We start from the raw sequence: 27,751 nt of genomic DNA on the forward strand, positions 1-27,751 counted from the left end.
TCTAGCCTAATTGGCTCTTGCTTGTATAAAGGAAAGCAATTCATTTTAAAATATTGATTTTATATACAGTCACTTTGTTGAAATGCCTTAATAGTTTATTTCATTCTCTTGGTTTTTCTAGGTATACTATCATAGCATTTAAAAACTGTGATGCCTTCATCTTTTCTGTTCCAATATGTATACCTCTTATTGCTTCTTATTTAATTACATTGGTTAGGAGCTCTAATAGTTTGTTGAATAGTAGAAATCATAACATGCATCCTTATCTTGTCCTTGATTTTAATGGCAGTGATTCCAATACTTCGCCATTTAAGTGTGAGGTTTGCTGTGGGGTTTTGGTAGATACCTATGGTGAAATAGAGGGTGTTCGTTCCATTTACCTTCTAATGTGCTTAGAGGTCGTTTGCTTTTTCATCCTACTTGGGTATTGAATTTTATCAACTTTTTTTCTGAATTTATTGAGATGGTCATATGAATTTCTCTTTGATTCTGTGAATTATATAGGTTTTATAATTTTGATCCATCCTTGCTTTCCTAGAATAAACTCTATGTATTGTCCTTTGTCCTTTTAATACTGTACCAAATTTGGAGGGTTTATGGGGAGGGGTTGCTTAATTTAGTAAGGAGATTGGTCTATAATTTATTTTTATTTGTGCTCTCCTTATTCTATTTTTGTAATTGGGTTATACTAGCCTCATAAAATAAACTGTAACGTAACATCTTTTTCTATGCTCTGGAACAACTTATGTAAGAGAATTTTCTATTCTTTGATGATTCTTAGAACTTGCCTGTAATACTGGCCGGACCAGGAGGGTGGGGCAAGTAGACTTTTGAATATTGATCGAGTTTCATCTGTTATTATTGGACTCGTCAGGCTTTTCTAGTTTTTGAGTCACTTTTGAAAATATTTGTTTTCTCAGAATTTTGTCATCTGGTTTTTCCAATGTGACGCTATAAAGTTGACTATCTTATTTTTTCATAATTTAATAAAATCTCTTGCATTTATAGTTATGCCTCCTTTTTCATTCCTAATATTGTGGGTTTACTCTTCCTCCTCGTCCTCCCCCTCCTCTTCCCCCACCTCCCCCCCCCTCCCCCTCCTCCCCCTCCTCCCTCTATCTCAGTTTCTCTCTCTACCTCTATCTCTCTACCCCAAAGAATTGTCTATCTTACTGATTTTTTTTTCAACACAATCAAAAGAGCATTTGCTCTTACTAACTGTCCAGTTGTTCTGTCTTGGATGCTAGCTCATTACTTTCAGCCTTTATCTTCAGTACTGCCCCCCTCAGCTTTATTTAGATTTCTTTCCCTCTTCTGACATCTTGAGTTGAGGTTTAGTTCATTTTTTCTTCATCTTTCTTGTTTTCTAAGAAATTCATTTAAAGCTACAGCATGTCCTTTAAGCGTTGTTATAACCAAATTGCACATCTCCTAAATTGATATGTAATGCTTCCATGTTTTAACTTTTAAACAAGAAGTTACTTAAGAATATGCGGGGTTCTTTTCCCTTAATCTCCATATTGTTGCAGATCTGATTTCCTGGGGAGCAGATTCTGAGGTGGAGTTGGCAGTGCAGGAGAGTTACTAGTTTTAAAGGGAGTGCTCTTGGGATCACTACTTGTGGAAGGGAAGGGACAGAGCAGGATTTGGCAAAGTCAGAAGTTGGACTGGGATGGCCCTGCTGAGTTGTTTTCAGTAGGCTGAGAGGGCTGGGCCTTTATTAGAGCCCCCCCCCCCACTTTGTATCATTCAGGAATCGCATGTGGGTTGCCCAGGGAGGGGCCATGACCTTGGGCAAGGCAGCTCTTTCCAGCTAAGGCAATTCCTAAAAAGGGTTGACAGCTAAGAGAGGTCTGCCAGCAGCACTCCCAAGCAGCTAGGGGAATAAACCCTTCTTTCCAAAAGGAGATCTGGTTGGCACAGTTCAGCATCTACTTCAAACATAGTTTTAATAGTTCAACTGGCTTCTGACTGTTGACGTTTAATCTGTACGAGACATTTCTCCGTGGATTTTTTTTTTTAACTGAGTTTCACTGACTTCAGGATATTTACTTAGATGCATATAACCAAAATGTATTTAGCAATCCCATGCTGTGAGACATTTGGAATTTCTGCTCTTACCAACAGTGCTTCCACAAATATCCTTGGAGTTGAAATCTTGTAGAGGTAGTAATAGTAAATGCAGATGTACTGCTGTTGTTATTGTCTGGAATTAATTTCTTAAGATAAACTGACAAAAGTAAAATAACACGGAAATTTACATTCTGAGGCTATTGATATGTTGTGCCATTTTGGCTAATATACTTCCATACCAGCGGTGGTGGAGAGTTTCCATTTTATTGCTTTCTTACCAGTAAGGATTTTACCTATTTTTTAATTGTTAACAATTTGATAATGCGGCAGTGGTATCTTACTCTTGTGGCTATCCTATGAAGTATGATTTAAATGAATATCAAAACATGACATTTCCCAGCCTAAAATGATGGTACCAGATATGATGTGTCAAAAGCAAAGAGTTGATGTCTAACACTTCTGGAAGGAAAATAGAATTACTATTAGGAGAAACCTTAAATATTACTATTCCACTCTCTACAGTTATCAGATGAGGAACTTGAGGTCTAAAGAGTAGAAGTGACTTGTTCAAAGTCACCCAGCTGCTAGATGTCAGAACCAGCATTAGACCCGAGGGCTCCAGGTCATGTCACGCTATCTTCTCTGATTTGCTTGGGAAACAAATGTGTCTGTCTTCCCAGTTTCCAAAACTCTGCCAAACTGTGGTGTCTCTGAAACTGGAATTCATGAGCCCCCTGTGAAATGTTTTAGGTTTTGTGTTTTATTCAAATAAGACATTTTATTTTATTTTATTTTATTTTATTTTATTTTATTTTATTTATTTTATTTTATTTTATTTTATTTTATTTTTTTATTTTATTTTATTTTAGAGGGAGAGGGAGACAGAGAAGAGGGGCAGAGGGAGAAGGAGAATCTTAAGCAGGCTCCACGCCCAGCATGGAGTCCAGTGTACAGTTCAATCTCACGACCCTGAGATCATGACCTGAGCCCAAATCAAGAGTTGGACGCTCAACCCACTGAGCCATCCAGGTGCTCCCAAATAAGACTGTTTTAAAATCGTTACAAATATATTTGTATTTCTTGGTGACTGCCTTACATCGTACACCAGGTACTGCTGTGTGATTTCAGTGCCCCTGTTATCTTTGTGTCACGTGGCATAATGGTGAAGAACCACCTCCAGAGTCAATTACCTGGATTTGAATCCTGCATAATCCATCCGTTAATAGCTACATGACCTAGGACAAGCTATTTAAACCTTTGTGCTTCAGTCTCCTCATCTTTAAAATGGGCGAAATATTTGTATTTATCACATAGGGTGGTTGTGAGTAGTCAACTAGATAATTCACGTGAATTAATTACAACAGTCTGGGATGTTGTAAAAGTTAGTTATTATTAATGAGGTGTTTTTCAGACTGGGGCCTAGACACCTCTAGGGTGAAGAGGGCCATCCAGGGACATGTTGTCTGGAGTCAGAATGAGATGTAGGGGCGCCTGAGTGGCACAGTGGTTAAGCGTCTGCCTTCGGCTCAGGGCGTGATCCCGGCGTTGTGGGATTGAGCCCCACATCAGGCTCCTCCGCTGTGAGCCTGCTTCTTCCTCTCCCACTCCCCCTGCTTGTGTTCCCTCTCTCGCTGGCTGTCTCTGTCTCTGTCGAATAAATAATAAAAAATCTTTAAAAAAAAAAAAAGAATGAGATGTAAGCACCCCTAGGTGCTGTTGTCCATGGTGCTTAATTATTATGACATGATTGTCTGTAAGGACATTGTTATTCTCTGAAGTTGGTAGAGGAAGAGGCACCTGACAGCTCAGAGCCTTTTATAAACTAAGTCCTGGGCTCTTCAGATGAGCCAGAAAATTGATCCTCAGGCAGTTTACAATCAGACATGGTATTCATGATCTTCCTAGGTGTTCAGGCCGACTTGGGTTTGAATGATGGCTCAGCTGCCTGCAAGGAGTCTGATGCTAGGTACGGTGGCATGATAATTCTTACTTTGAAAGACGGTTCTGAGGATTCTGTTCGTGTAGAACAGGCAGTAGATTCTCAACAAATGGTAGCTGTTGTTGAGGTTGTTATGGGAGCAGAAAGTGGGAGGAAAGAAACAGAAAGGAGAATTTGAGAACAGGAGGCGGAGGGCAGCAGAGGAGGGAGAGGAGAATGAAGTAGAGAATGCTCACGGGCCAGCTCACCGCACGTTCCTCCTGGTCTGCGGGGCCTGTCCAAGCTAAACGTTGTTTCCCACACTGTTCCAAACGTGAGTGTTGAGTCTTTGGTGTGGTTTTGTTGTGGGTATTGTTACCACACACGCCAACATAAGCACGCCCCACATCGCGCTGTGTTTTACAGTGCTCTCTTTTTCTAGACCTGCCAAGCCCCATACTCGTGCCTTGCCGTGTCCCTTCCCTTCGATTTCTAACACTGGAATGAGCTGTAGTGGGAATTGACTTGCCACTTTCTCACCCTTTCATGCTTTTCTGTTTGTTGGGTTTCGCCCTTCACTTTATGGTATGAAACTCCTGTTATCTGTTCTGTGCCCTCTCCAGATGATACATTTAGCACAAAATGTCACAGGAGGAATATAAAACATAGATCCAGATTGTAAAGAAGGGAAAATTCTGCAGGGGATATAAATCATAACATGAGAATTTTAGTAACTAGGCAGAATAACAGGCATCTGGCAGTCATGCAGCTCCGGCTTCCCTAGAATGTTTTCCTGCCTCGGGAAAGTGGAACTGAGAGGTCTGGAATCTATCTGCTTTAGGGCCCTCTTAAGGAGAAGGAATACTCCACGCATCCCAAGCTTCTCTTCTTAGTCCTGTCCATTACATTAGGTAAAGCAGTGGTTATAAAATACCAGTATGCATCAGAATCTCGAGGGCTCTGTAAAACACAGATTGTGGGGCCACCCTAAATTTCTGGAGGTCTGTTTCAAGAATTTGATTTTCTTCCATCTTCCTGGCAATGCCAGTAACTGCTGATTTGAGGACCATGCTTTAAGAACCACTGTTAGGAAATTTTACTTGCTAAAAGATTCTCATAAACTTTATACAAATCATTCTCATACCAACCCCTGTGAAACATGTGTTACTATTATTATTTTTTTCATTTAGAGATGAAGAACCACTTGTTTAATGTCACATAGTTGTAAGTGGTAGAGCCAAGATTTAAATTCTGGTCTAATTTCAACACCAGACTTGTGCTTAATACTTTGGGAAGAAGGCTCCCTGATACTGGATAAGAGTCATTTTCCCCAAGTAGTAATTTCTTGAAGGAGGCTTCCCCTCATGGTCCTTCCCCTGCATCAGCCCAGCACTTGCGCCCCCCCCCCCACCTCCCTCCAGCTCTGGAGCTCGATGAGGCCAGGGTGTTTCTCTTTGCAACCCCGGTTCCTTAGCATTTCCACTGTAGCACCCCTAGTGGCAAAGCCAAGACTACATTCTCCCATGTGGAGAGAGCAGAGATGACCGAAGGGCAAGAGCACGTTTTTTCCGAAGTCTCATGTTTTACCTCCAAATTCCTGCATATTTTACATTCTTCTGTTCCATTCTGTGGTCACGTTTAATATAACGTAGTTATTTCCCTCAAATACTATTTATTGGCTTTCCAGGAGCATGCCAAGGTTTTTCCTCTGGCTTCCAGTTTATCTTCCAGGTTGTGGATGAGGGTTTAGGTCCTCCCTAGTTGGCTTGTTGATGGCATCAGCACGTAATACAGGGCCTGGCACTCCTTCCTTATATTGTATTATCATGAAAGGAAAGACCATGGGCTTTGGGACCAAACAGACTTGGGTTCAAATACCAGTTCTGTCACTTACTGATGGGTGAACTTGGGTCAATCACTCTGGCACTGTTTTTGCCGCTGTAAAATGGGCATAGAAAATACCTTCCTCACAGGGTTTGGTGACTGTTGCCGATGAGGTGTGCAAAGCACCAGATGTGTGATAGTCTAGAAATGGAGGTTGCTGCTGTGGCTTATTGTTAGACTGATATGTTGAACGGGTGAATAATTAAGTGATCGAGGGACCCACACTCCAGCTGGGATGCCCCTGGGCTGTAAATGCTCTCCCACCTGACAACTGCCTGCTTGTGCCAAAGGCAGCCCGCCTTCAAGCAGCCGGTCTCTGCTTCTCCCTGGACACCACATGCCTCTCCTGGAAACCAAACCCCTGCACCTGGGCAGCTTTGTTCAGCCTCCCATTTTCCCAGCACCCCCAGAGCAGGGATTCTTAGGCTCAGGCTGAGGCTACTAATGAGATGCGGAGTCCTTAACTGGAAGTCTTCTCTGAATTGTTATGGGTTGCACGCCATCCCAAGACTTTTATTTTTATGTTTGTATAAGGACTATACACTGGTAATTTATTAAATGAGTTATTAGGGATTACTCATATTTGCGATTCATAAACTCAAATTAGCTCATTACTAAGTTCCCCAGGGGGCTCTAATTCAGTTATCTGTGGAGTCCGGCTGCTTCTAAATACGGAGCCGCTGCTGCCTCCTCCCTCAGCTAGATGGTTAGAATGCTGAGACCCGCGGGGAAAGTCCTGTCTTACAGCGTCGGATTTGCTCTGAGTTGGTTGTGGTGTTCAGCAACTGCTATTCTTGCCTTTTAATTAGAAATCAGAGTTCACGTACCTTCATCATTATCGTACTAGCTTGTGGGGGATATTTGGTTAACCTAACAGCATGTAGTGACACATAGCTGCCTCAGAAATATTCTAGGCCTACAATTTTCCAATTACTAGATATTAAGACGTGAACAAGTTGCAGTTCGAGCATGAATCATGCATATTCTCTTGCTAAACAGGTACATATGTACTCTGAACCCAGAAGCGTTGATGGAGTGGTTTTGATGATCTATGACCGCATAACTAACTGCCCTCAAATCTAGTGGCTCAGCCATCATTTTAGTATCCTGAATAATTCTGTGCATGAGGAATTCAGACAGGGCTCAGCAGGGACAGCTTATCTCTGCTGCACATCCTGTCTACTGAGGTGGCCAAATCCAAAATAGCTTCTTGTCTTCCGTGTCCGGCCGCACAGCCAGAACAGCATAAGTGACTGCTTGCTGGCCGGAATGGCTTACGTAGGATCACACAGCGGGGTCTTCAGTTTTCACCATCAGCTGGGTTGCTCACTTCTCCTCCACGTGATGTTAAGCCTCCCTCTGTCCATGTGGTGCCCCTGTGATCTCTCCAATAAGGTGGCCGAGCTCCTGACGTGCCAGTTCAGGGCTCTCAGGAACACAAAAACAGAAGCTGCCAGGCCTGACTCTGACACAGTGTCCCTTCTACTGCATTCCCTTGGTTAAAGCAAGTGCCAGGCACAGTCCAGACTCAAGGGGAAGGGACCAAAATGGGCATGAGTATCAGCGGGCATGGTTTGGGAGGGACCCCCGGTGTGATAAACTATCATACTGACAATTCATTAATGAATTCAAGCAACTTAAGTAACTTGGAACATACTGTCAAGTTAAGCCAAATAAAGTGACTGTTATAAGTTTATAGATGGTAGTTTATAGTTACAGATTTGCAGGTCATTATTTTCATATTAAAATGTGTGCATTATTTAATATTAAAATTAGGGTTTAATGTTAATATTAATTGAAATTATTATTATTAATTTTAATTTTAAAATGATTTTCCTGCTGGAAAGTGCAAACAGGTACGGTAAGATCTTTCACTCCATGCAAATTATCTCTGTCAGTAAACGTTGAGAACTACTTTTCTACTGGTCAAGAAAAGAGCGCTCAGAAATCTTGTAGTCGCTAGAGCCACAGAGCAGGCAGGAGGACACTGTTGCCGCCCCGAAGGAGGTCAGAGTCTCACAGGGAGGAGTTGGCAAGTATACTGCAGTGTGGCGAGTGTCATAAAGGAGAAAAGCCCCACGAGCTATTGAAGAGCAGAGAAGACAAGCCCAGCCCAGGCCATTAAAGGGAGCTTCTTGGAGTAGGTGACACTGGAATTGAACTCCAAGGGCAGCGTAGGAGTTACAGAGTTTAAGAGGGGTCAGCAGGAGCGCAAGCCCAGAGACAGGACAGTTATTAAGATGGGACTCGTCACAAGGTTGGGAGGAGAGAGGGATTCTTATCTTTCTAGCTCTTAGTCATTCTTCCCTCAGAAAAAAGTACTCATTATGGGTTTGTCATAAATCATCGGGTGCATATAAATAAGATCCCCCAATCTAATGCCATATTCATGAATTAATGTTGTTAGGAGAGCAAGGAGGAGATGAAGAGGTGTTTGTTCTGGGTAATTGGCTATGGCTGATTCATTCGGATGAATAGAGACCTGGGGCTCAAGTCAATACCCATTGAATATGCCATCTTCCTTCTGACTTGTGATTTCCATGCTGACATCTGTACAGAACAAATAGAGTTTGATCTGGGATATGAAATTGCAGAGCTAGAAAATGTGTTAGCAACCATTATGCCTACCCCCTCATTTGACAGACAAGGTCACTGGGGCCCAGGGAGCCAAAGCCAGTGCTCCGAGTGGCATAGCCGTCGGGACACAAAACACTCTTCTCCCATCCAAGCCTGACAATACCCAATCTGAGTGTTATTTAGAAAACCCTATTACATTTTCTCCTGTCAGGAAAGATATTCAGGGTGGTAATAAGAAGATTGTGCTTACTCTAAAGAGCCGCCGAGAGGGGTGTGTCGGGCGGGCTGCTGAAAGGGTTTGCTGAGTGATGTCGGGAGCAAGCCTCTTGTGTGGTGGCCGCCTTCTCTGTCAAAGGCAGAAAACCAGCGGGGCAGTCATGTGGGAGTGTGGTCGGCAGTGACCATCTGGACAGTCAGGCCGTGTTTCAGGCCCGTAACTTCTCCCGATAGGGATGAATGGGGCAGCTTCTTCCGCCCTGAAGCCGAGCACTGAGCTATGCAAGACAATGTTGATAATGAGTATTTGTTGAATTACTGTAAAATATACCTCTTTACCTTGTTACTCCTCCTCAGCTCCTTCAGTAGTCTTCCCACGCCCCTGTGCCAGCTACAAGATGGCCTCCTAGCTCCCTGAACATGTCTGTACCACCACACTTCCCGTCTTGTGTGTCAATTATCGGTTGGGGTGTCTGTCTCCTACATGGGACTGTCACCCACCACAATAGAGAAGCATAGAGGACCTGTGTGTTCTGTGGGAACTGCTGGGAGAACAGCTTAGTTTGCTCAAAGAGTAAAAAAAAAAAAAAAAAAACAACTATAGAAGAGAAGTGACCTTTTGATCTGGAACCAGATATGAGTAGTGGTTTGTTATGGGAAGGAAAGAGTGAGGGACATTCCAGGTAGACTAAAGGCATGGTGTGTTTGTCAGTCCACTAACTAATGTTTATGAGGTGTTGCCACGTGCCGGGTGCTTTGCTTGGTGCTAGGAGGAGACAGAAGGATGATTTGGCTAGAACGTGGAGCATGTGGGGCAGGAGATAATTGGAGTGAAGATGGGGAGGTGAGTTGTACCACAGGTAAAGGATTTTCTGGAACTGGCTAAAAAGCCTGCCCAAAAAGGTCCAAGCGAAGCCACCAAAGGTTTTCAAGCAGGTAAGCGTTGGGGTCCAATTTGGTTCTAAGGAAAATCTCTATGAACAGATATGGAATGATTCATGGGGTGTATTGTTAAGTAAAAAAAAAAAAAAACAATGTGCAAAAGACTGCCTTTGGTGTAATAAAGAAGGGGAAATAAAAAATATCCAATAATCTGCTCACTGGTGCAAAAACAAACAGGAAGGATAAACTAGAAACTAGAAGGGATGAGTGGGAATAAGATGGAAAGGAGAGGGATGGCACAGAGTAACAGGAATGGGGGCAGCCAGGCAGGCTTCTCTGAAGAAAGCATATTAGAAAGAATCATTGAGAATGGAGGGAAAAACCCTAGAGTGAAATACAAACAGAAATGAATAGGAGTGCGAAAGAACTAATTTAAGTAACTTTGGAAAATAGGCCTTTGAGGATGTGCTTTGTTGGTTGAAGACAAATCTCAAACTCTTTTGTTTTTCACAGAGTTGTAGCTAGCAATTCTGAAACTCTTTTCTGTGTATTTAAGGATTGAGCAAATATATTGTAGACAATGGAAATGAAGTTTTTGGAGAAGGAAGCTTAAAAACATGGAATGAGGGGAAGTCTACAGTTGACACTAAAATATTGGACTATGTTTGGAAGTCTGAGTATGAACTTGGGGTTTTTAACATGGATGGATGGATAGATGGATGGATGGATAGATGGATGGATGGTTGGATGGATGCATGGATAGACAGCCAGCCAGAGATGAGATGTGTGTGTATACCTGCTTATATTTTCTGGCCCTGTCCCTGATAAAGCCTAGAAACCATGACACCCCAGTAGCGATGTGCATACCTAGTGCCCAAAGCTTGGCTTCTAGTACCATTCTCCATTAAAAGGAATCTGTGCTTTGGAGAAATGACTGATTTCAAGACTACAATTGAGGAGGTACAGGGCGAGATTGAAACATTTTGTAGTACTAGAAAATAAAGATGTTCTCAAAGAATGATGGGAAGATGTCTGAAGAACAAGAAATCAACTTGAATGAGCTTCCACTGACCAAATTTGGGATAATTCGAATCAAAACAGATAATGATAGTGGTGGATGATAGCCCTCTGAATAAAATAAGAATCCATTAATATAAATAAATACATATATTATATGTAAACATAGCATACATTCATATCTATGTAGATATTTACATATATTTATATTTTATATATTTATTTATAGTATAAATTAATATAAGTAAACTGATGTAAAGAAATAAAGAGAAAGCTCTTCCTTACAGTAGAATCCAAACTAATAAATATAGAGGGAGTGATAGAATTAAAAGTTCTCTGTCATAATAATAATTAATCCAGGGGTGCCCGGGTGGCTCATTCGATTAAGCATCTGACTGTTGGTTTCGGTGCAGGTCATGATCTCAGGGTCGTGGGATCGAGCCCTGCGCTGGATTCTGTGCTGGGTGTGGAGCCTGCTTAAGATTCTGTCTCTCCCTCTCCCTCTGCATTCTCCCTCTCTCTAAAAAATAAATATAAATAAGATCATAAAATAATTAATCCAGGCAAAAAATCATCATGCTAAAAAAAATCATCCATGCTAAAACTCCTGGATGGAAGTTTGATGAGTAATTACACAATTACAACAACTTGGAGCAGGAGAAGATCCAGTTCAGAAATCTATGGCCCCACACAAAGACTTTGCACCCAACTGCTCTCAGCTGATTGGTTAAAGTCATATTGCTAAGTTTGTATTTGCAATTAGGATGATCATGATAATTATTTATTGAGTGCCTGCTGAGTGTTAGGCATTATATTAGGTGAGATTTTTGGGGTTTTCTGCATATATTCACTCACTTAATCCTAGCACGAGCTCAGTGAGACTTTTATTAGTATCCCCATTTTTGAGGTGAAGAAACCAAAGGTCAAGAAACACAAACTTTGTCTAATGTCAAATAGCAAGTAGGAGGTAGAGCAGAATTCAAGGGCCCTGTCTTCTGACTTGGAGTTCCACGGTGTTCTCTTAGGCAGTGTGTCTGTCAGTCCCCTCGGAGCTAGCTCTGTGTTTCTGGAAGTGTGCAGAATGATACGGCCAAGAGCATTCTTAAACAAAAGCTTGGAGGTTCCTTCTTCTGCACCATGTTTACTGAACACCTTGCCTCATTTTCCTCATCTAAAAATAGGGAAGGCAATGCTGGATGTACTACATGGTTGTTAGGGGGACAAACGGGCTAATCTCTGTAAAGCATATAGGGTAAAGTAAGCGTCCTCTAAGTGACAGCCACAGCCATAGTAACACCAGTGGTACTGTTGAATTCCCTGGTATGATGGAAAATGTTTCTGAAGGTCACCCCTCACTTTTGGACTGAATTGATCATCAGAGGGCAGATCATAAAGAGCTTTGTGTATCATAAAAAGAAGATTGCATTGTGTTCTATAGGCAGTAGAAAACCGCTGAAGAATTTTATTACCGGGAGAGATGTGAACTGGTTGGCAGTTTAGAGCAGACCCAGGGCAGGAGAGTAAAAGCCAAGGCAGGGAGCCAGTGGGGAGGCCGTTGGTAGAGACTGGACGCAAGACGATGAGGGTCTGAGCTGATGAAGCTGGCATGATGGAGAGGAGGGGACACACAACAGACGGTCACCTGGGTTTGGCAGGAGAGGAAAGGGAAGAGCTGAGGCTGAGCCTCAGGATTCTGGTCTGTGCCCTCGCTTCTCTCGGGGTGTGACCAGAATGTAGAGGAGGGGCAGGTTGGGGGCATGGGAACGTGCTGATTTGGGGTGCTCTGGGACACACAGAGGAGCCACTGCGGACAGATGGATATTCAGATGTGGATTGAGGAGTGAGTGCAGGGCTGGGGCAGCATGTCTGGGGTCACTGAAGCTGTGGCAGTGGGCCCTTCAGGGCAGGGGTATAGAGCCAGGAGAGGGCCGAGGTTGACTCTTGGGAAGCGCCAGTATTTAACAATGGCCAAAGAAGTGAAAGGACACTGAGGGGGAACACTCTGAAAGATAAGGTTGTTTCCAGGGGGTTGTTTCCTGCCACAGCAGAAGCTGCAAAGAGAAGTAAACGCAGCAAAAAGTCCTGAAAAATGTCTACTGGATTTGACAATTGTGTCACCGGGGACCCTGGCGAGAGTGGATACCAAGGAGCAGAATCCAGGCGGGCAGTGGATTAAGGAGAGAATTGGATGGTTTAAGAAGAGAAAATAGAACTTGGGTGCTCCTGGGGCTGCAGGCATCTCACTCCCTTGCCATGCATTCCCACCTACTGGTGGAGAGCTCTGATTGGTGGAAGGTCCTCTTTCCAGAGCCAGAGTCTCCTTCCAGCATCTTCCCCCACCCTCCAGGTCTACACCAACCAAGTTCATGAGATCCCCCAGATAGCCACACAAGCCCACCTCCTTACCGGGTGGTCCCGTCCAGCCCCTCCGCCATCCTTCATATGCTCCAGGCTCCCAGACTTAACTTGATGTCTGACCCTGCAACGTGGATCCTGATTTATGAAATCTGAGCTTCTGTGGTAACATCAGTCTTTATTTCTCCCCCTATTAGGTTGGTGGCTTTCCAACATTTTTTGTAAACCTCAACCCAGATAAGAAATATATTTAACGTTATGGTTAGTAAACCTGTATGTATAACTGAAAAGAGATGCACTCTTATTTTCAGTTCCATTTCACATCATTCCACTCTATCCTATTCAATTTTTGTGTTTTTAAATGCTGGCCTTGGCCCACCAGGTCAGTTTCACAGCCTGCTAGATGGACATCATGGCTGATGGTATGACTGCTGGAGCCACCGTGCCAGGAGGGCCTCAAAGGAAAAGATGCTAAGCTTCTGTGTGAATCCATCCCCTTTCCCTCCCACAGTTTCCCCTGCACTGGGGCGGACAGGTCTTCCCTCTAATCACCTTTGTATGATTCTGAGAGGAAAGCAAATCACTTCAGTCACTGGGGTGGTTAGCCAACCTTGTGGGTATTGGAATGTTCAGGGTAATGGTGGAATTTAGAAATCTGTGGAAGAGAGACTGGCTTACCTTTCAAGTCACGGCAGAGAAGTACTGTCCCTACTTATGAGGCATCTGATAGCCTGAGGCGTTTTCATGCCTTGAGGATGCCCTTAGGTGGTCCTACTACCACCTCTCCTGTGAGACGTGTAAAATTTCCTGAGTTGAGGAGTATGAGTACTTATTTGGATAGGCCATCCGCCTGGAGTTGTGCTGGTCTGGTCTGTATGCCCTCTTCAGACTTCCCTGAAGAGACATCCACCCCTACCTTGGGAACCACTGCCTCCACATAGGTCTTTCCCCAGAGAACAGTTGGGGATTTCTTTTATAAGAAAGGGTGACTTACGAATTCTAACACTCCCATTCACAGTATCTTTTCTACTTCTGCCCAGGAGGAGCCAGGACTTCTGACGACCTTCACTACGGATAGAAGCATGCTGTTGGAGCAATAGCACAGGCCTTCTCGCATCTGCTGAAAAGTGCCCACCACCGCCATAGACACGTGGGTCCTCCAAGTCTCCCGAAGGGCCAGTCCATCGTGTACCTGCAATGAGCCAGGCCCTGGGCTGGGCCTCAGCTTCACCCTGGTGAACAAAACTCCATCCCTGGCCTCAAGCACTCGCACCCAGCTTAAAGATGAGTGAAGAACGGTGGGTCTCCCTCACTCCAGAAGAATTTGACCAACTCCAGAAATATTCAGAATGTGAGTAAATGGATTGACCCCACCTAGGGCAGGATTTCCTCTCGGTGCAGGGAGAACATTTCTGGAAAGCAGGGTGGTATAATTGTTGCAAAGCCACAGAGAATGAGGTTGGGCCTGACAGATTATATTTCCTTATAAACACAGAACCGTGTCTTTAAACATAAAAACAATTATCTTTACACTCTATAAATGATCCACACTCACCATAGAAATTTGGAATATACAGGGGAAAAAATAAAGAGTAGGTTAAAAATCACAGCCAAACTCATGAACATTTTGGAACACTCCCCTCCTGTGCATATTGCTTTACATGGTGGAGTTCCTGAGTATACAGTACCTTTTTTTTTCTTTAGCCTACATTTTCTGCCTAACATAATACTGTATTTTCTCACGTCATTAAAACCTGTTTACAGCATAATTTTTGAAAGGCTGAAGGCTGCATAGTTAGAAGATTACTCAGTCACTGGCTTTACTATACTCTTGTGTTTGGACCCAGTGCCTTTTTTCAGTAAGATACAAAATTCTGATGTGTGTCTCTTTCTTGACTCTGTTCTGAATATGCCTGGCCTTTCAACTGGGGCTCTTGGTTTCCCAGTAGTCATACCCAGGAACAACTGCAATGCCTCGGGACACATTGGTGGCAAGGCTGATGTTCCCATGCGGGCACACAGCTGTGCCCTCCCCAGACTACTTCTAATCCTGACATGGCAGGAATTTGCCGAGGCTGAAACACCACCTGACTGCTGCCCTCTGCACACACGGCGACCATGGTGTTTGTGCGGTAGCACCAACGTTTTACAGAGCCCTATGCTTTGCAGACCTCCCAGCTGCACTGCGTGCCCTGCCCCTTTGTTCTAATCACCTCTCCCTTCATGTTAATTTTACTGGTGCTTTTGTAAACCGCTAGGGCAATGGCAAGTTGACCTGCCCTACAAAGCTTGCCCAGGTATCCTTTGTATGGCCTTTTGGCAGCCTGCCCCGCTCCCATGGGGCAGGGAGCCCTTGTCCACAGTACTGGTCTGGGAACCTAAAGACTGGGCTCCAGGGCCTCCTGTGGCTCTTGCTTTCTGTGATGTGACAGCCCCAAACCCCCAGAGCCTCTGTCCTCTTCTGCACAATGAGAGAGCTGGACTAGATGACCTCTTCCTGTGATTCCTCCCAGGCCTGACACCCATGACTCTTGTGCTCCCCATGGTCAACAGGAGGCCCCCCATGGGACGTCTGGTCAGTCTTCCTGTTGGCTTCCTGGAGCCCATGGCCTCCTGTCTGACCTTGATGGGCTTAGAGAAACTCTAAAATGTATTGACAAGGAGCAAGGCCTCACTTTCCAGGGTACAGGCCATTTAATTCAGCATGCTCTGTCAGTCAGGCAAGTACCGGCCCTGTCAGGGATGAAAAAGAAGGACGAAGAAAAAGCTTGCTCTTGAGGAATCAGAATCTTGTTAGGGAATCAGAAATGTGTTCATAACACAAGCAAAGAACAGGCTTAAGGCAGCAGGCAGCCACCTCTGGCAGAGCTGTCTACACTGAGCACATAAATGAGAAGGGAATTTAAAGCTAGGGGAAATTGGTATGGGGGAGTGTATTAGCTTGCTAGCCTCCTGTGACAGAGTGCCCACAATCTGGGTGGCTTAGAACCACAGAAAGTATCTAACGGTTCTGGAGGTTACAAGTGTGAAATAAGCGGGGTTGGTTTCTCCTGAGGACTGTAAGGGAAGAATGTGTTCTAGGCTTCTCTCTTTGACTTGTAGATGGCTCTCTTCTCCCTGTCTCTCCATGACATTCTCCCTGTGTGTATGTGTGTGTGTGTCTCCATACCCAAATTTCCCTTTTTACATGGACACAATTATATTGTATTAGACCCACCCTATTCCAGTATGACTTTATCCTAACTAACTACATCTGTAATGACCCTATTTCCAAATAAGGTTATATTCTGAGGTGCTGGAGGTGGGTGGTCAAGACTTCAACATGTGAATTTGGGGGGGAGGGGATACAATTTACCCCACAACAGAGGATTTGTCTGGGTGCACTCTGTGGAGGACAGAAGTTTAAAATGTGAGTAGTAGGTAGTTGGGGAGGGGGAGAAACAACAGAAAAAAAGGGAGAGAGGCACAGAGAGGGATGTGTGTGGGTGGTGAGGAGAACCTCTGGGCTCTATGGAGAGAAGGAGAGAGAGGAGGGTGTGGGGGAGGAGAGAGGAGGGATGGGTATAGTAGGAAGCCTTAGGTCAAAGTGTAGGTTTGGACCAAAGTGGCAAAGTTCACAGCCAGGAGTCTGATAGCTGTGTGCAGGGTGGCCTGAATATAGAAGCTGTCAGGTCAGGGAGGTTGAGCAGGGGCCATGGGATGAAATCTAATCTGAGCTGAGTATTGGGGCTAGGATGGATGGTGGCAATGAACAAAGGCTGATCCGTGGAAACCTGTTGTGGACATATCACCAAAATTTACAGAACGAAAGGAAGCCAGCGAAGATACCCCTGAAGGCTGTGAATCTATGGCAGATGCCAACATTAGTATTCAAGGCTGGTGGGGATGGTTTGGGAATGTTGATTTTGGGATGGTGATGACACATCCACTTCTCGTTCATATGTACCAGGTTCCAGGGAACCAGCAAGGAGGGAGACACAATCCCTGCCCTCAAAGAGCTCCCAGCCTAGTAGGGAAAGATAGATGGGACTCAAACAATGATGTTCAACATGACAGGTGCTAAGGAGTGGGGAGCACAGAGGAGGAGACCTAGCCTAGCCTGGTGGGAGGCTTCCTGACACAGCTGTGGTTTCCAGATTCCAGGAACACTAGTAGGAGGGAGGAGAGCACTGCAGGCAGAGGAAGTGGCTTGAGAAGACAGGGAGGAGAGAAGGTCATCATGGTAGCTTCGGAGAACTGCAAGCAGGTGACAGACTCAGAGCTTAGGGCATGTGGTGGTGGTGGTAGGAAAGGAGTGGGGGCAAGAACTAGAATGATAAGAGCCCATTGTGGAGGGCACTGCTTTCCAAGTGAGGTATCCTATGGGTCTGGGAGGGGTGGTGGTGGGAAGAGAATGGGAAGGAGAGCTAGGCTCCAGCTCTGACATGGGAATCATTGTGTGGAGGCAGCAAGGAGGGGACAACAACAGGAATGAAAGCACTTCAGATAGCAAGCATGTGAGGAAAGAGAAGGTGGGAAACAGGGCCAAGGGTCTGCCTACAACTTAGGGTCAGCGAAGGGAAAGGAGTCAAGAAGATAGAAGAACCCGAAAGATGGCCAGGCAAAAGGAGTAATGGGTGGAGGGAGCGGAGGGACAGAGGGGTCCACATGTGGCAAAGCGGTAGGGGAGGCAGGGGTTGAAAAGAAACCAGGGTATTTAGGAAGAAGGGGTTCCTTTGTGGCTTGGGTCTCTTTATCACCCATCAGCTTTGTCCTTCTCTGACCCCTCCTCATCTTGTTCATGTCCCGGGACCGGACAAGGTGCTCTGGCACTGTTGTTGTAACAGGGGAGAGGAAAAAAAGCTACAGTTCTTGGAAAATGATTAATCCTCAGAGGAAACCCTGAAAAAGGCACTTCTACCAATTTTAGACACATGCTGGTATTAAGTCAGATTGCATTGCCATAGCAACTGCTCTTCATAACTACATAAACAGGAGCTTTGTGGTAGTGGAATAGCTGAGGTGTAGAGCCTAAGAATTGGGAACTTTCCCCGGTGGGGTTACCAGGTAGGAGAGGCCAAGAATTTCAGGATAAGAGGATCTTGGTGTACTATGTTTATATAACAAAAACCCTATTCCTTTTCTGGTGGCCTTCTGCTGGGGGAGGGGGGTGGAGGAAGCCATGTTAAAACTGCCTTTGGAGATGTATGTATTTATTTTATATGTACGCACACACACACAGAGTTGATACATACATATATATGTATGTGTATATATATGTGTATATATGTGTGTATATACATATATATATATATATGGTTAGCTTAATGTGAGTCAGTAAAGTGCTTGTAAAAAACATACTGTGATATTAAGAATATTTTTGTCACAAAATAAAAAAAGTATAAAAAAGAAAAACGGATGAAATTTCAAGCTACCCATGATCCCGTCTCCCAGTGATAACCACTACTAGTGTGTGTGTGTGTGTGTGTGTGTGTGTGTGTAAAACAGACATGAGAGGCTATTTCATATGCTGTTCTCTTCACCCTAACAGTTACCTACTGAATTCAGTTATCTGCTGCATCAAAACAACTTCAGCCTCGTGGGTTATAACAGCCATTTTGTTTTTTACCGTGATTCTGTGCCTCAGAAATCTGGACCAGGCACGGCTGGGATGGCTGGTCCCTGCTCCTTGGTGTTTGGGGCTTCCGGGCGGGGGGGAATGCCTCACGTGATCCAGCGGGCGTACCCACCGCCATGTTGGTACCTCAGCGTTCCTCCGTGGGTCTGTTTGCTCCAAGTGCTTTATCATCTCCCAGGGCCTCTCCATGGGGCCTGTCTCTCCAGCTGGCTGGCCTGGACTTCTTACATGTGGCCCCGGACTCCAAGAGCATAAAATCAGGCCTTTTTAACGCCTGGACTCCGGGGTCCCTAAACAGAACCGTCTCCACATTCCACTGGCCTGGCCCAGACACAATGGTGTCGGAGAATGGACTGCGCATGTCATGGGAGAGCGGCTCACACAGGGCGCAGGGAGACTGTGGACAGCCATCTTTGGAGACTAGCTAGCACACGGTATATAATGAGGTGTTCCTGTGTTGTTCAGTACTTTTCAAAAGCACGGCTTTTAGGGGTTGCCGAGATTTCTTTTGATACATTATTTTATTAAACCAAACCGCTGACTGTGATCGTAGGATTTATTAATAGACTCATAGTGTCTAGTAAGGCAAACGGATATCCGCGTTCTGTCCTACCCTGATCAGACCTGTTTGAGAGCTGAATTTATTCCTGAGCACCACAATGTGAGATGGTTATGGCCAAACCGGAACGTGTTTGAGAAGTGCTGCCAACATGGCGAGGGAACTCACAGCAGGGTTATGAAGAAGTGCCTGCAAGTACTTTGCCTGTTTGCAGGAGAAGGGAAGACCTAGGGAAAGGATTCAAATAAATTAATTAAATAAATAAAAAGTGCTGTTGTGAGGAGAGGTTTGTAGTTAATTTTGAATGGCTTCCAGAAGTAGCCCTAGGACTAATGGGAGGAAATCATCAAAGAAAGACTTAAAGCAAGGAACTTGTTGATGCCTAATGGTCAGACCTGCCCAAGATGGAATAGAATTGGCTTAAAAGCAATTGAGTTTCCTTTCCCTGGATGTCCAGTTGATTAAATTACCATCATTAGCCCTTCCAATAGTTTCTATGTTGAAGCAGGTTTCTTTTCAATCTCAGAGGGCATGAGCTTGCAGGGAGGCCTCCTACTGACCCTCCCCTAATAGCTTCAAATAGAAATATAATGGGCTTATTTATACTCCTTCCAACCCTGATATTTGGGGAGAGGCAATTATTTTTACCAGATTTGTCAAGGACAAAAACTATCAGCTTTTTCAGAAAGGGAAAAAAGGAAAAAAATGATAAAGCATCATTTTTAACTTTTAATTCTTCAAGAAATTAAACCAAACATTTTCAACATCAGCCCATGGCCGCTAGATTTTGTAGACTTTCTACACCTGGGAGAATTTTAAGCCATCATTAAATCTAACTCCTACCCATTTTACAAATGAGAACACTGAGTCCAGAAGAGCTCGGTGACTCCCCAAAGGTCACACAGAAGATCAGTGGCAGAATAAGAATTAGAACCAAAGTTCTCAATCCCAGGTCAAGTTCAGTTTGCTTCAATCCAGTTCCAATAAATTAAACAAATTACCCATTAGAGTTCAACCTTCAATGATAGAGTGGGGGGAAAAATATATATATATATATAAATTAAACTATAATAGAGCAAAAATTTTAAAGTACATTTAAAGAGAATGAATCAGTGAACTGTGCTATTCAGAAATATATTTCATTAGAATCAGATCAATGCCAAGTTTCTGACTTTAAGATGTAGGTAAATTATAGCTCAAAATTCAAACCTGTCAGTGTTAATATGGGAGTCAGAGAAAATGTTTAGGGCTGATTTATAGAACAATGTAAGGCTCTAAGTAAGCTTCGTTGAAAGCTTCTTATTTATATGGGCTAGTGGAGTGAGAGTTAATCAAATGTTCTTGGAGTCCTGGGTCCATAAAGGGTCATGTCTCATTGCTTCCATCTCGGAAGGAAACCACAGCTATTTCTCACCCACGTCTCTTGCAGCCTAACCCGCCTTCTTTTCATTCTGATAACTGGAACTCTACCCACAGAGAGTCACAGGATCTATGGATAGGGATAGACTTCTATGGAACAGTAGTTCTCCGAATTGAATATGCACATGAATCTCCTGGAGATCTTGTTAAAATGCTGATTCTGACTCAGTAGGTCTGGGATAGTTCCAAGGTGCTGCATTCCAAGCTTCCCAGTGTTGTTGATGCTGCTGGGTCAGGGACCACTCTTTTAGTCATAAGAATGTACAGGTTGTCTGATCCATTCCTCCACCTTCATTTGGGCTATGACTGATGGGGCCAAATTATTTGAAGAAAAAGTGGGAAGTTTTGCTATCAATTTTACTTATACAAATAAACCATACCAGGCATTCAGAGCATTTATGGTCAACCAGAAAATCTCAGTATCTGAAAGAGGGTTCTCTTATATGAGCCCCAAAGCCATCTGCTTTCAGTGTAAAGTCTTTTTCTCTTATTCTATATGTAGCACTGTAGCAGAGTTATCACTTCCACTGGTTCCCCTCAGTAGTTAGCTTGGTAGACCTCGGTGGTCCTCAGCCTTGGCTGCACACTGGAAATACTTGGGAGGCTTTGAACCCTTTCAGTGCCCTGACCACACATGCTCCCCCCCCCAGATCATTTAATCATAATCTATAGGTTTAGTCATGTGCCCCAATGTCCACAGCAGCAATGTCCACAATAGCCAAACTGTGGAAGGAGCTGAGATGTCCTTCAACAGACGAATGGATAAAGATGTGATTCATATATACAATGGAATATCAGTCAGCCATCAGAAAGCATGAATACCCACCATTTGCATCAACATGGATGGAACTGGAGGGGATTATGCTAAGTGAAATAAGTCAAGCCGAGAAAGACAACTATCATATGGTTTCACTCGTATGTGGAACGTAAGGAATAGCTCCAAGGACATTAGGGGAAGGAAGGGAAAACTGGGAAGAAATCAGAGAGGGAGACAAACCATGAGAGACTCTGGACTCCGGGAACCAAACTGAGGGTTACAGAAGGGAGGGGATGGGGGGATGGGGTAACCGAGTGATGGGATTAAGGAGGGCATGTGTGGTGATGAGCACTGGGTGTTATATGCAACTAATGAATCGTTGAACACTACATCAAAAACTAATGATGTATTATATGCTGGCTAGTTGATCATAATAATAAAAAAATTAAAATAAAAGTAAAATAAAAATTAAAAAAAAACCCTAATGATGTATTATATGCTGGCTGATTGAATGTAATAAAAAAAAGGATAAAATTTTTTTTGAAAAATCTATAGGTGTAGGATCCAGGCATGAGTAGTGTTTAAAGCTCTCCAGGTAATTCCACCATGCAGCCAAGGTTGAAACCACTGGTCGAGGTTTTCTCCCTATGCCCCTGCAAATATAGGACATATGGGACAAACACAATAACCCCAGTCCCTTTTCTAGTCCTCCTTTATTCCATGAATCTTTATTGAACATTGATTTTATGCTAGGCAGTGGGCTCTATGCTGGGAAGAAACAGTGTACAGGAAAAGAAGTGTAGCTGGGAGAATGTGTGAGTGCTGATGAACCTGGGCTTCTTACACATGCTTCCCACACTCCGCTTTGAGGTCTGATTCCTCCTGGCTGAAAAGGTGGGCCTTTTGATGCCCTGCTCCTGGATCTGCCATCTCTGTTCTGACATCATTCTCCATCTTTCTAGAACCCTCAGGAAACACCACTCTCACTTTAGTGCACCTCACTGTGTTCTTGACTCCCTGAAATACTTAGAAAACTTACTCATACATCCCAGCCATCATCTAAAGAAGGAAAATCTAGGTTTTTGTTTTTTGGATTTTTTTTTCCTTTTTATGTGCCAACTTTCTCTTTTTCCCTCTCTGTGTCTTTCCCTCCCAGAGTTGAGTCATTTATGGTCTTCTCAGTCTATGGAATATATTCCTCTAGCCTCAGCATCTTGGTTTCATCTAGGTTGTGACAGGCAAGCCTTACTAGTCAGCCACAAATATACAAGAATGTTACTTAAGGGCTTCTCATCAAAAGTGAGGTCCATGCACCTGCATAATTGGCGTCACCGAATGTCAGGCTCTGACTCAGTCCCTGCTGAATCAGAATCTGCATTTAAACCTGACCCTCAGGCAGCCCCTGCACATGTCCAGTTTGAGAAGCTCTTGGGCGACTTTGAGGCATAGAGAGTTATTATGCACCTTATAATTTCACTCTCATCTATGGGTTTTCAGGTTCCCATTTGAAAATGTTGAGTTAGAGTTATTTCAGAGTTTAATGGTCTGACTAGTGCTCACATGCTCTGTGTTCTTAACTAGAAGATGGTCCATAAACTTTGGGTTCTGGTTCATCAGCACCGCTGACATTCCACTGTAAGCACTGAATCTCCTGATTTGTCTGCTTGTTCAGTTGGAGGGCGTCCCTCTCCCACACTCGCGTGGCAGGGAAGGTACTTGTGAGCTGGGCCAAATTTTCTCCTTAAAAAGGCTTTGAATGTGGAACACTAGGAACAAGTGTTTGGTTAAGGTCCCAGAATTCTTGGCACCTAAAACATAAAGAGACAATTTTGGATTGAAACTCCTTAGGGTAGTTGTTACTATTAGTGACCTTGATCATGGAAAATAGCCTTGACCCCTGGTTTGGGGTAAAACTGCATGCTGATGGTTCTGCGGTGCGAGTTACTGCAGGATGTATCCCTGCCTCACCACAAAGCTGAATAAGTCGACCTGTTGGATAAAGTTCCTTAGTGTTGTCCACTTCAGCAATGGAGAATGTCTGCCAAGCGTGGTGATTTCAGACTTAGCAGAGTTAGAAATTTCTTTTTCCTTTTGCAATAATTATCCAACAAGTTGAGCTGCTTCCTAAGATAGTCTTCATTTCTAACAATAAAATTACATTCACAGAACAGCAGTTCTTAACCTTGACTGTACGTTTGAACCCCAGGAAGCTTTAAAATATTTTAATTCCTGAGTTTCCAAAGAGATGCTGACTTCATTGGTCTCGGGTGAAGCCTGGGTTTCAGTGAATATAGGCTCCTCAGGTGGTTCTGACATATAGCCGGGTTTGACAGGCACTATCAGAGAGTAAAGGCCTTATCTTCTGATTTACCCATGTTCATGTATCCAGTGAAGCTAATAGCTGTGTCACATTATTAGATATGCTAAAAATCAGAGTCACCCACTCACTAGCTGTGTGCCCTTGAAGGAATCATCTAAATTTCATAAGCCTCGTTTTTTTCTTCTCCAAAATAAGGACCGATTGGGGCACCTGGGTGGCTCAGTTGGTTGAGCGTCTGCTTTCAGCTCAGGTCATGATCCTGGGGTCCTGGGATCGAGCCGCAGTTCGGGCTCCCTGCTCATCAGGGAGTCTGCTTCTCTCTCTGCCTTTCCCCCTGCTTGTGCTCGCTCCCTCTCTCTCTCTCAAATAAAATCTTTAAAAATAAAGTAAAATAAAATAGGGGCCATTATTATATTAGAGAACAGTTGTGGAGATTTAAATAAAACATATAAGATAACTAGTCAGTGTCTAGCATATGGTAAGCACTCAACAAAATGGGAGTTCTTGCAAAGAACTGTGGACATGGCCCTCTTGTAGACACTTAGGAATAGAACTGGATCTCCTCTGAGTCTGGTGGTGGCACTACCGTACAGGCTTCTGCTGCCTACTGAGGCTGTGTGGTTGGACCCACAGACGGTCCATGGGGTAAGATCAACGAATGCTCTGAAGAGGTCCCTCATTGTTCTTAGCTGTTTTAAGATGAAACAGAATGGAGCAGTCCCCCTTACTCCTCAGGTAAATAGAAACCCAGCCTAGAAACCTGTCAAAAATAAAACTAATAAAATATTAAAGGACATCCCATGAGAAAGGAATGCATCTCAAATCTGAGAATTATATTTTCTCCCTTTTTTTTAAAAAGGAGCAGGTGTTGAGACTATGAGCACAGTAAGGCCCATGAAACAAATTGAAGTAAATGCGTGGTGAAGAACACCCCTCATGGAAATCTAGGAACCAGCAATCTCTTGGATTGTTTTTTTTTTTCTATTTAAGTTAAGCTGTTAATCAGAGATTTTAAAATACTTTCTCTGTTTTTCTTTTTGAAGCCTGTTTATATGAATGTGAACATAGGATGAACATACTTGTGTATGTATATATACATGTATGTGCCTGTGTGTGTGTAGCATGCATTTATAGCATACATTTAAATATAAATCAGGATTTTGCAAATATATCATCACTTAGAACCAAAAATAGGATTTCTGCTAGGATCAACTGTGGAATCTCCAAAATGTGACAATAATATCAAGAGTATGAATTCAAATGAAATCACTCCCCTGGTTCTCAATCAAAATGCTGGCTCTTTACTACTCTTGCAGAAGCCACACCAAGGGTACCCATGCTTCCAAATTTGTACTTTTTAATGCAGTCCAGATTTGGCCACTCTGGCTAGCCTGAAAATCTCCCATTAAAATAGATTCTAAAATGCAGTCTTTTCTGAGTAATTGAGCTGCCCATAGAATGATTTGAATATAATATATGTATAATGTTAACTGAGCTCTGGCCTAATTTTAAGCTCTCTTCCATTCTGTTGCCAGAGTGGCCTTTAGAAAACAGAGACTCAATTATGGTACTCCACTATTCAGGAAACCTTAAAGAATTCCAAATCAGTGTCCTTAGCTTGGTACTCAAGACTCCCACAAATCTGGCCCCAAACTGCTCTCTGGTTCTGACTTTCCTAGATCTTGTGATGCCCATCTCTGCGTCTTTGTTCACCCTGTCCCTTCTTTGAATACTCTTTCCACTTTATGTCTGCCCTTCACACCTCACTCATTCTTTACACCTCAGCTCAAAGTTACCTCCTGTATAGGACATCCCTGGTCCCCTCCCAAGCTTACTGTCATCCTAATTATACTTCTTTCTTGCTCATTCTACTTCTCTGATCTGTGCTTCCTAGAGCTTCTATGTTATTACTGTAGCATTAATTACAATTTCCCTTGTGTCAGCAAGTATTTGGGAAGTAACAGTGAATAGTGCTTAAGGGAAAGTAGTATGGACTTAGGTCCAAACTAGACCTGAATTAAAACCCTCTTAGGCAAGTCACTTAATTTTTCTGAATTTCAACTTCTTCATCTGTAAACTAAAGAAAATATAACCAAATGTGCATGGATTGGCAGGGGAGAGTATATGAGAATATGCAGTAAATGCCCCCAATAAGAGGTAGCCATCATTACCACAATTATTCAGATCATCCCCCCAGCGAGTTCATCAACAGTACCTTGCAGCATCTCACCCTCCATAGTGTTTTCTGAATTGAATGGAAGCAGCCCAAATTGTTGACATCTGCTGCCTAGATTTCACTGAGCTATTAGTTTTTCAACATCTGTTTTGAATTTCAGGAAGAAATGTCCATTTTTAGGCAACCAACATTCTCCTGTGGCATTTCAGTATGTCTCAGTCCTGAAATGATTATAACTTGTGCTTGATTGAATCCAAGTCAGCAGAGCCATGGAGAACAGCTCAGCCCATGAGCACATCTACTTTACACAGGCCTATGAGAGAGTGTAGCCCTCTTTACAGAGAGCATGTACACCAAGGAACACTATGTCAATTTTTAATAACATTGCCCTTTGCTCAGATGTTCAAATGATGGCAGTAGTGGAGCTTGGAAAACTCTTAATTATCCACAGTACTGCAAGACATGGAGAGCACAGAGACCCTGATTTTCTCTGATGTTTAGAGTTCTGGTAACTACACAGGATACACTCAGAGTATATTTATAATGACAATTATTGACTCCCTTTTGTAGACACCCAATTTCCTTATAAATCTCAAAAGAAAAAGAAGAAGCTGTTATTTTCTCTGGTAGTTTCCAAATTATTTCCAATGGAAAGGAGGAATTTTCTAAGTCACCACGCTTCATGAATCCTGAGTCTCTGTTTCAGCACCAAGGACAGAGCATCACTGCGCTTAATGCCCATTCATCTTAATCAACAAAAATTTAAAATTTCTCTCAGATTTTATGCAGTCATCTAGTATATTGGTTTTCTGAACACTAGTTATGTGTCAGACCGTGATATGATATACAAACACTCACTAGCTAATTACAGATCTCAAGATAGAACTGAGGCAGGAGATGAGTAAGAGAGGCAATTACAACACTATATGACAAGTGCTGTTAGAGTTGTGTACAAGTCATGTGGGATCCAGGAGAGGGAATTCTAACTGATAAAGGAAGACTTTACAAAGGAGCTGGCATTTGAGCTAGGTACCAAGAATTGAGTGAAGTTTACAACATAGAGAAGAGACTCCATGAAAGAATGAATGAGTGAACACACAGTGTATTCAGGGAGTTATGGAAATGTGATTTGGTATGGCTGAAAAGTGGAGTGGGTGGAAGGTTAAAGTAAGAGATAAGGAATGGGCTAGGTCAAATTACCACTTACTTACATACCAAGTTAAGGGAGGTAAGTTTTGTCCTGGGAAAATTGAGAGCCATTAAAGTATATTGAGTAGGAAAATGATTGGATCACATTTGTGTTTTACAAATATAGTTCATACGGCAGGAGAGAGAGAGACTATACTGAAAAAAAGAAATAAGAGGGCACAAGGGCAGGTAAGGGTGACATTTTTCCACTTAGCCCTGGGAATGAGGGGTTGCTCCATCATAACCAAGGTTAGACTGGGAGAATTTACTTGCTCCAGCTCCTGTTAGCTGTTCACCAATATTTCACATGTGCATTCTGTCTCTCCAGATTCTTCCAAGAAGATAAAGGATGTCTTGGCTGAGTTTCATGAGGGTGGGAGCCTCAAACAATATGACCCACATGAGGTAAGAACGTTTCCATTTCAAGCCTTTAAAAAGCCTTGTGTTCTAGCTTTTCCATAATTTGTTCCACTCTTAGAAGTTTAGCTCATTTTAAAGAACTTGTTTCTCAACATATTTTCTCCTAAGTCTCAAATGAGCCATTTATATGTTTGCCAAGTTTAATCATTCTCTCACTGTCCTAGAAGACTACATCATACCTTCCTCTCTCTCTTCAAATCTTTCCCTTTCCCTGTCCTCATTCTCAGTTATCAACCATATTTTCTACTTCACTGAGAAAATAGAAACAATCAGAAGAGTTCTTCCACAAGATCCTCACCCACCTCTGTACCTTTTCTCCTGTAACTAGGAATGAACTCCCCATGCTTCTAGTAAGTTCAGCCCCTCCATGTGT

General features: G+C 43.3%; 1 protein-coding gene across 3 annotated transcripts in view; it reads left to right on the top strand.

Moving 5' to 3' along the window:
• The window catches only part of DGKG (diacylglycerol kinase gamma), a 193,114-nt gene that overhangs the window by 20,294 nt on the left and 145,069 nt on the right, over positions 1 to 27,751 (top strand). For all 3 annotated transcript variants that reach the window (XM_002915692.4, XM_034661556.1, XM_019795766.2), the window contains exons 2-3: positions 13,963 to 14,273; positions 27,287 to 27,363. In XM_002915692.4, coding sequence (XP_002915738.2) covers positions 14,207 to 14,273; positions 27,287 to 27,363 — 144 coding nt within the window. In that variant the 5' untranslated portion in view covers positions 13,963 to 14,206. The remainder of the gene's footprint in view (positions 1 to 13,962; positions 14,274 to 27,286; positions 27,364 to 27,751) is intronic.

Source organism: Ailuropoda melanoleuca, chromosome 1 (assembly GCF_002007445.2).
Source record: "Ailuropoda melanoleuca isolate Jingjing chromosome 1, ASM200744v2, whole genome shotgun sequence".
NCBI classification, from domain to species: Eukaryota; Metazoa; Chordata; class Mammalia; order Carnivora; family Ursidae; genus Ailuropoda; species Ailuropoda melanoleuca.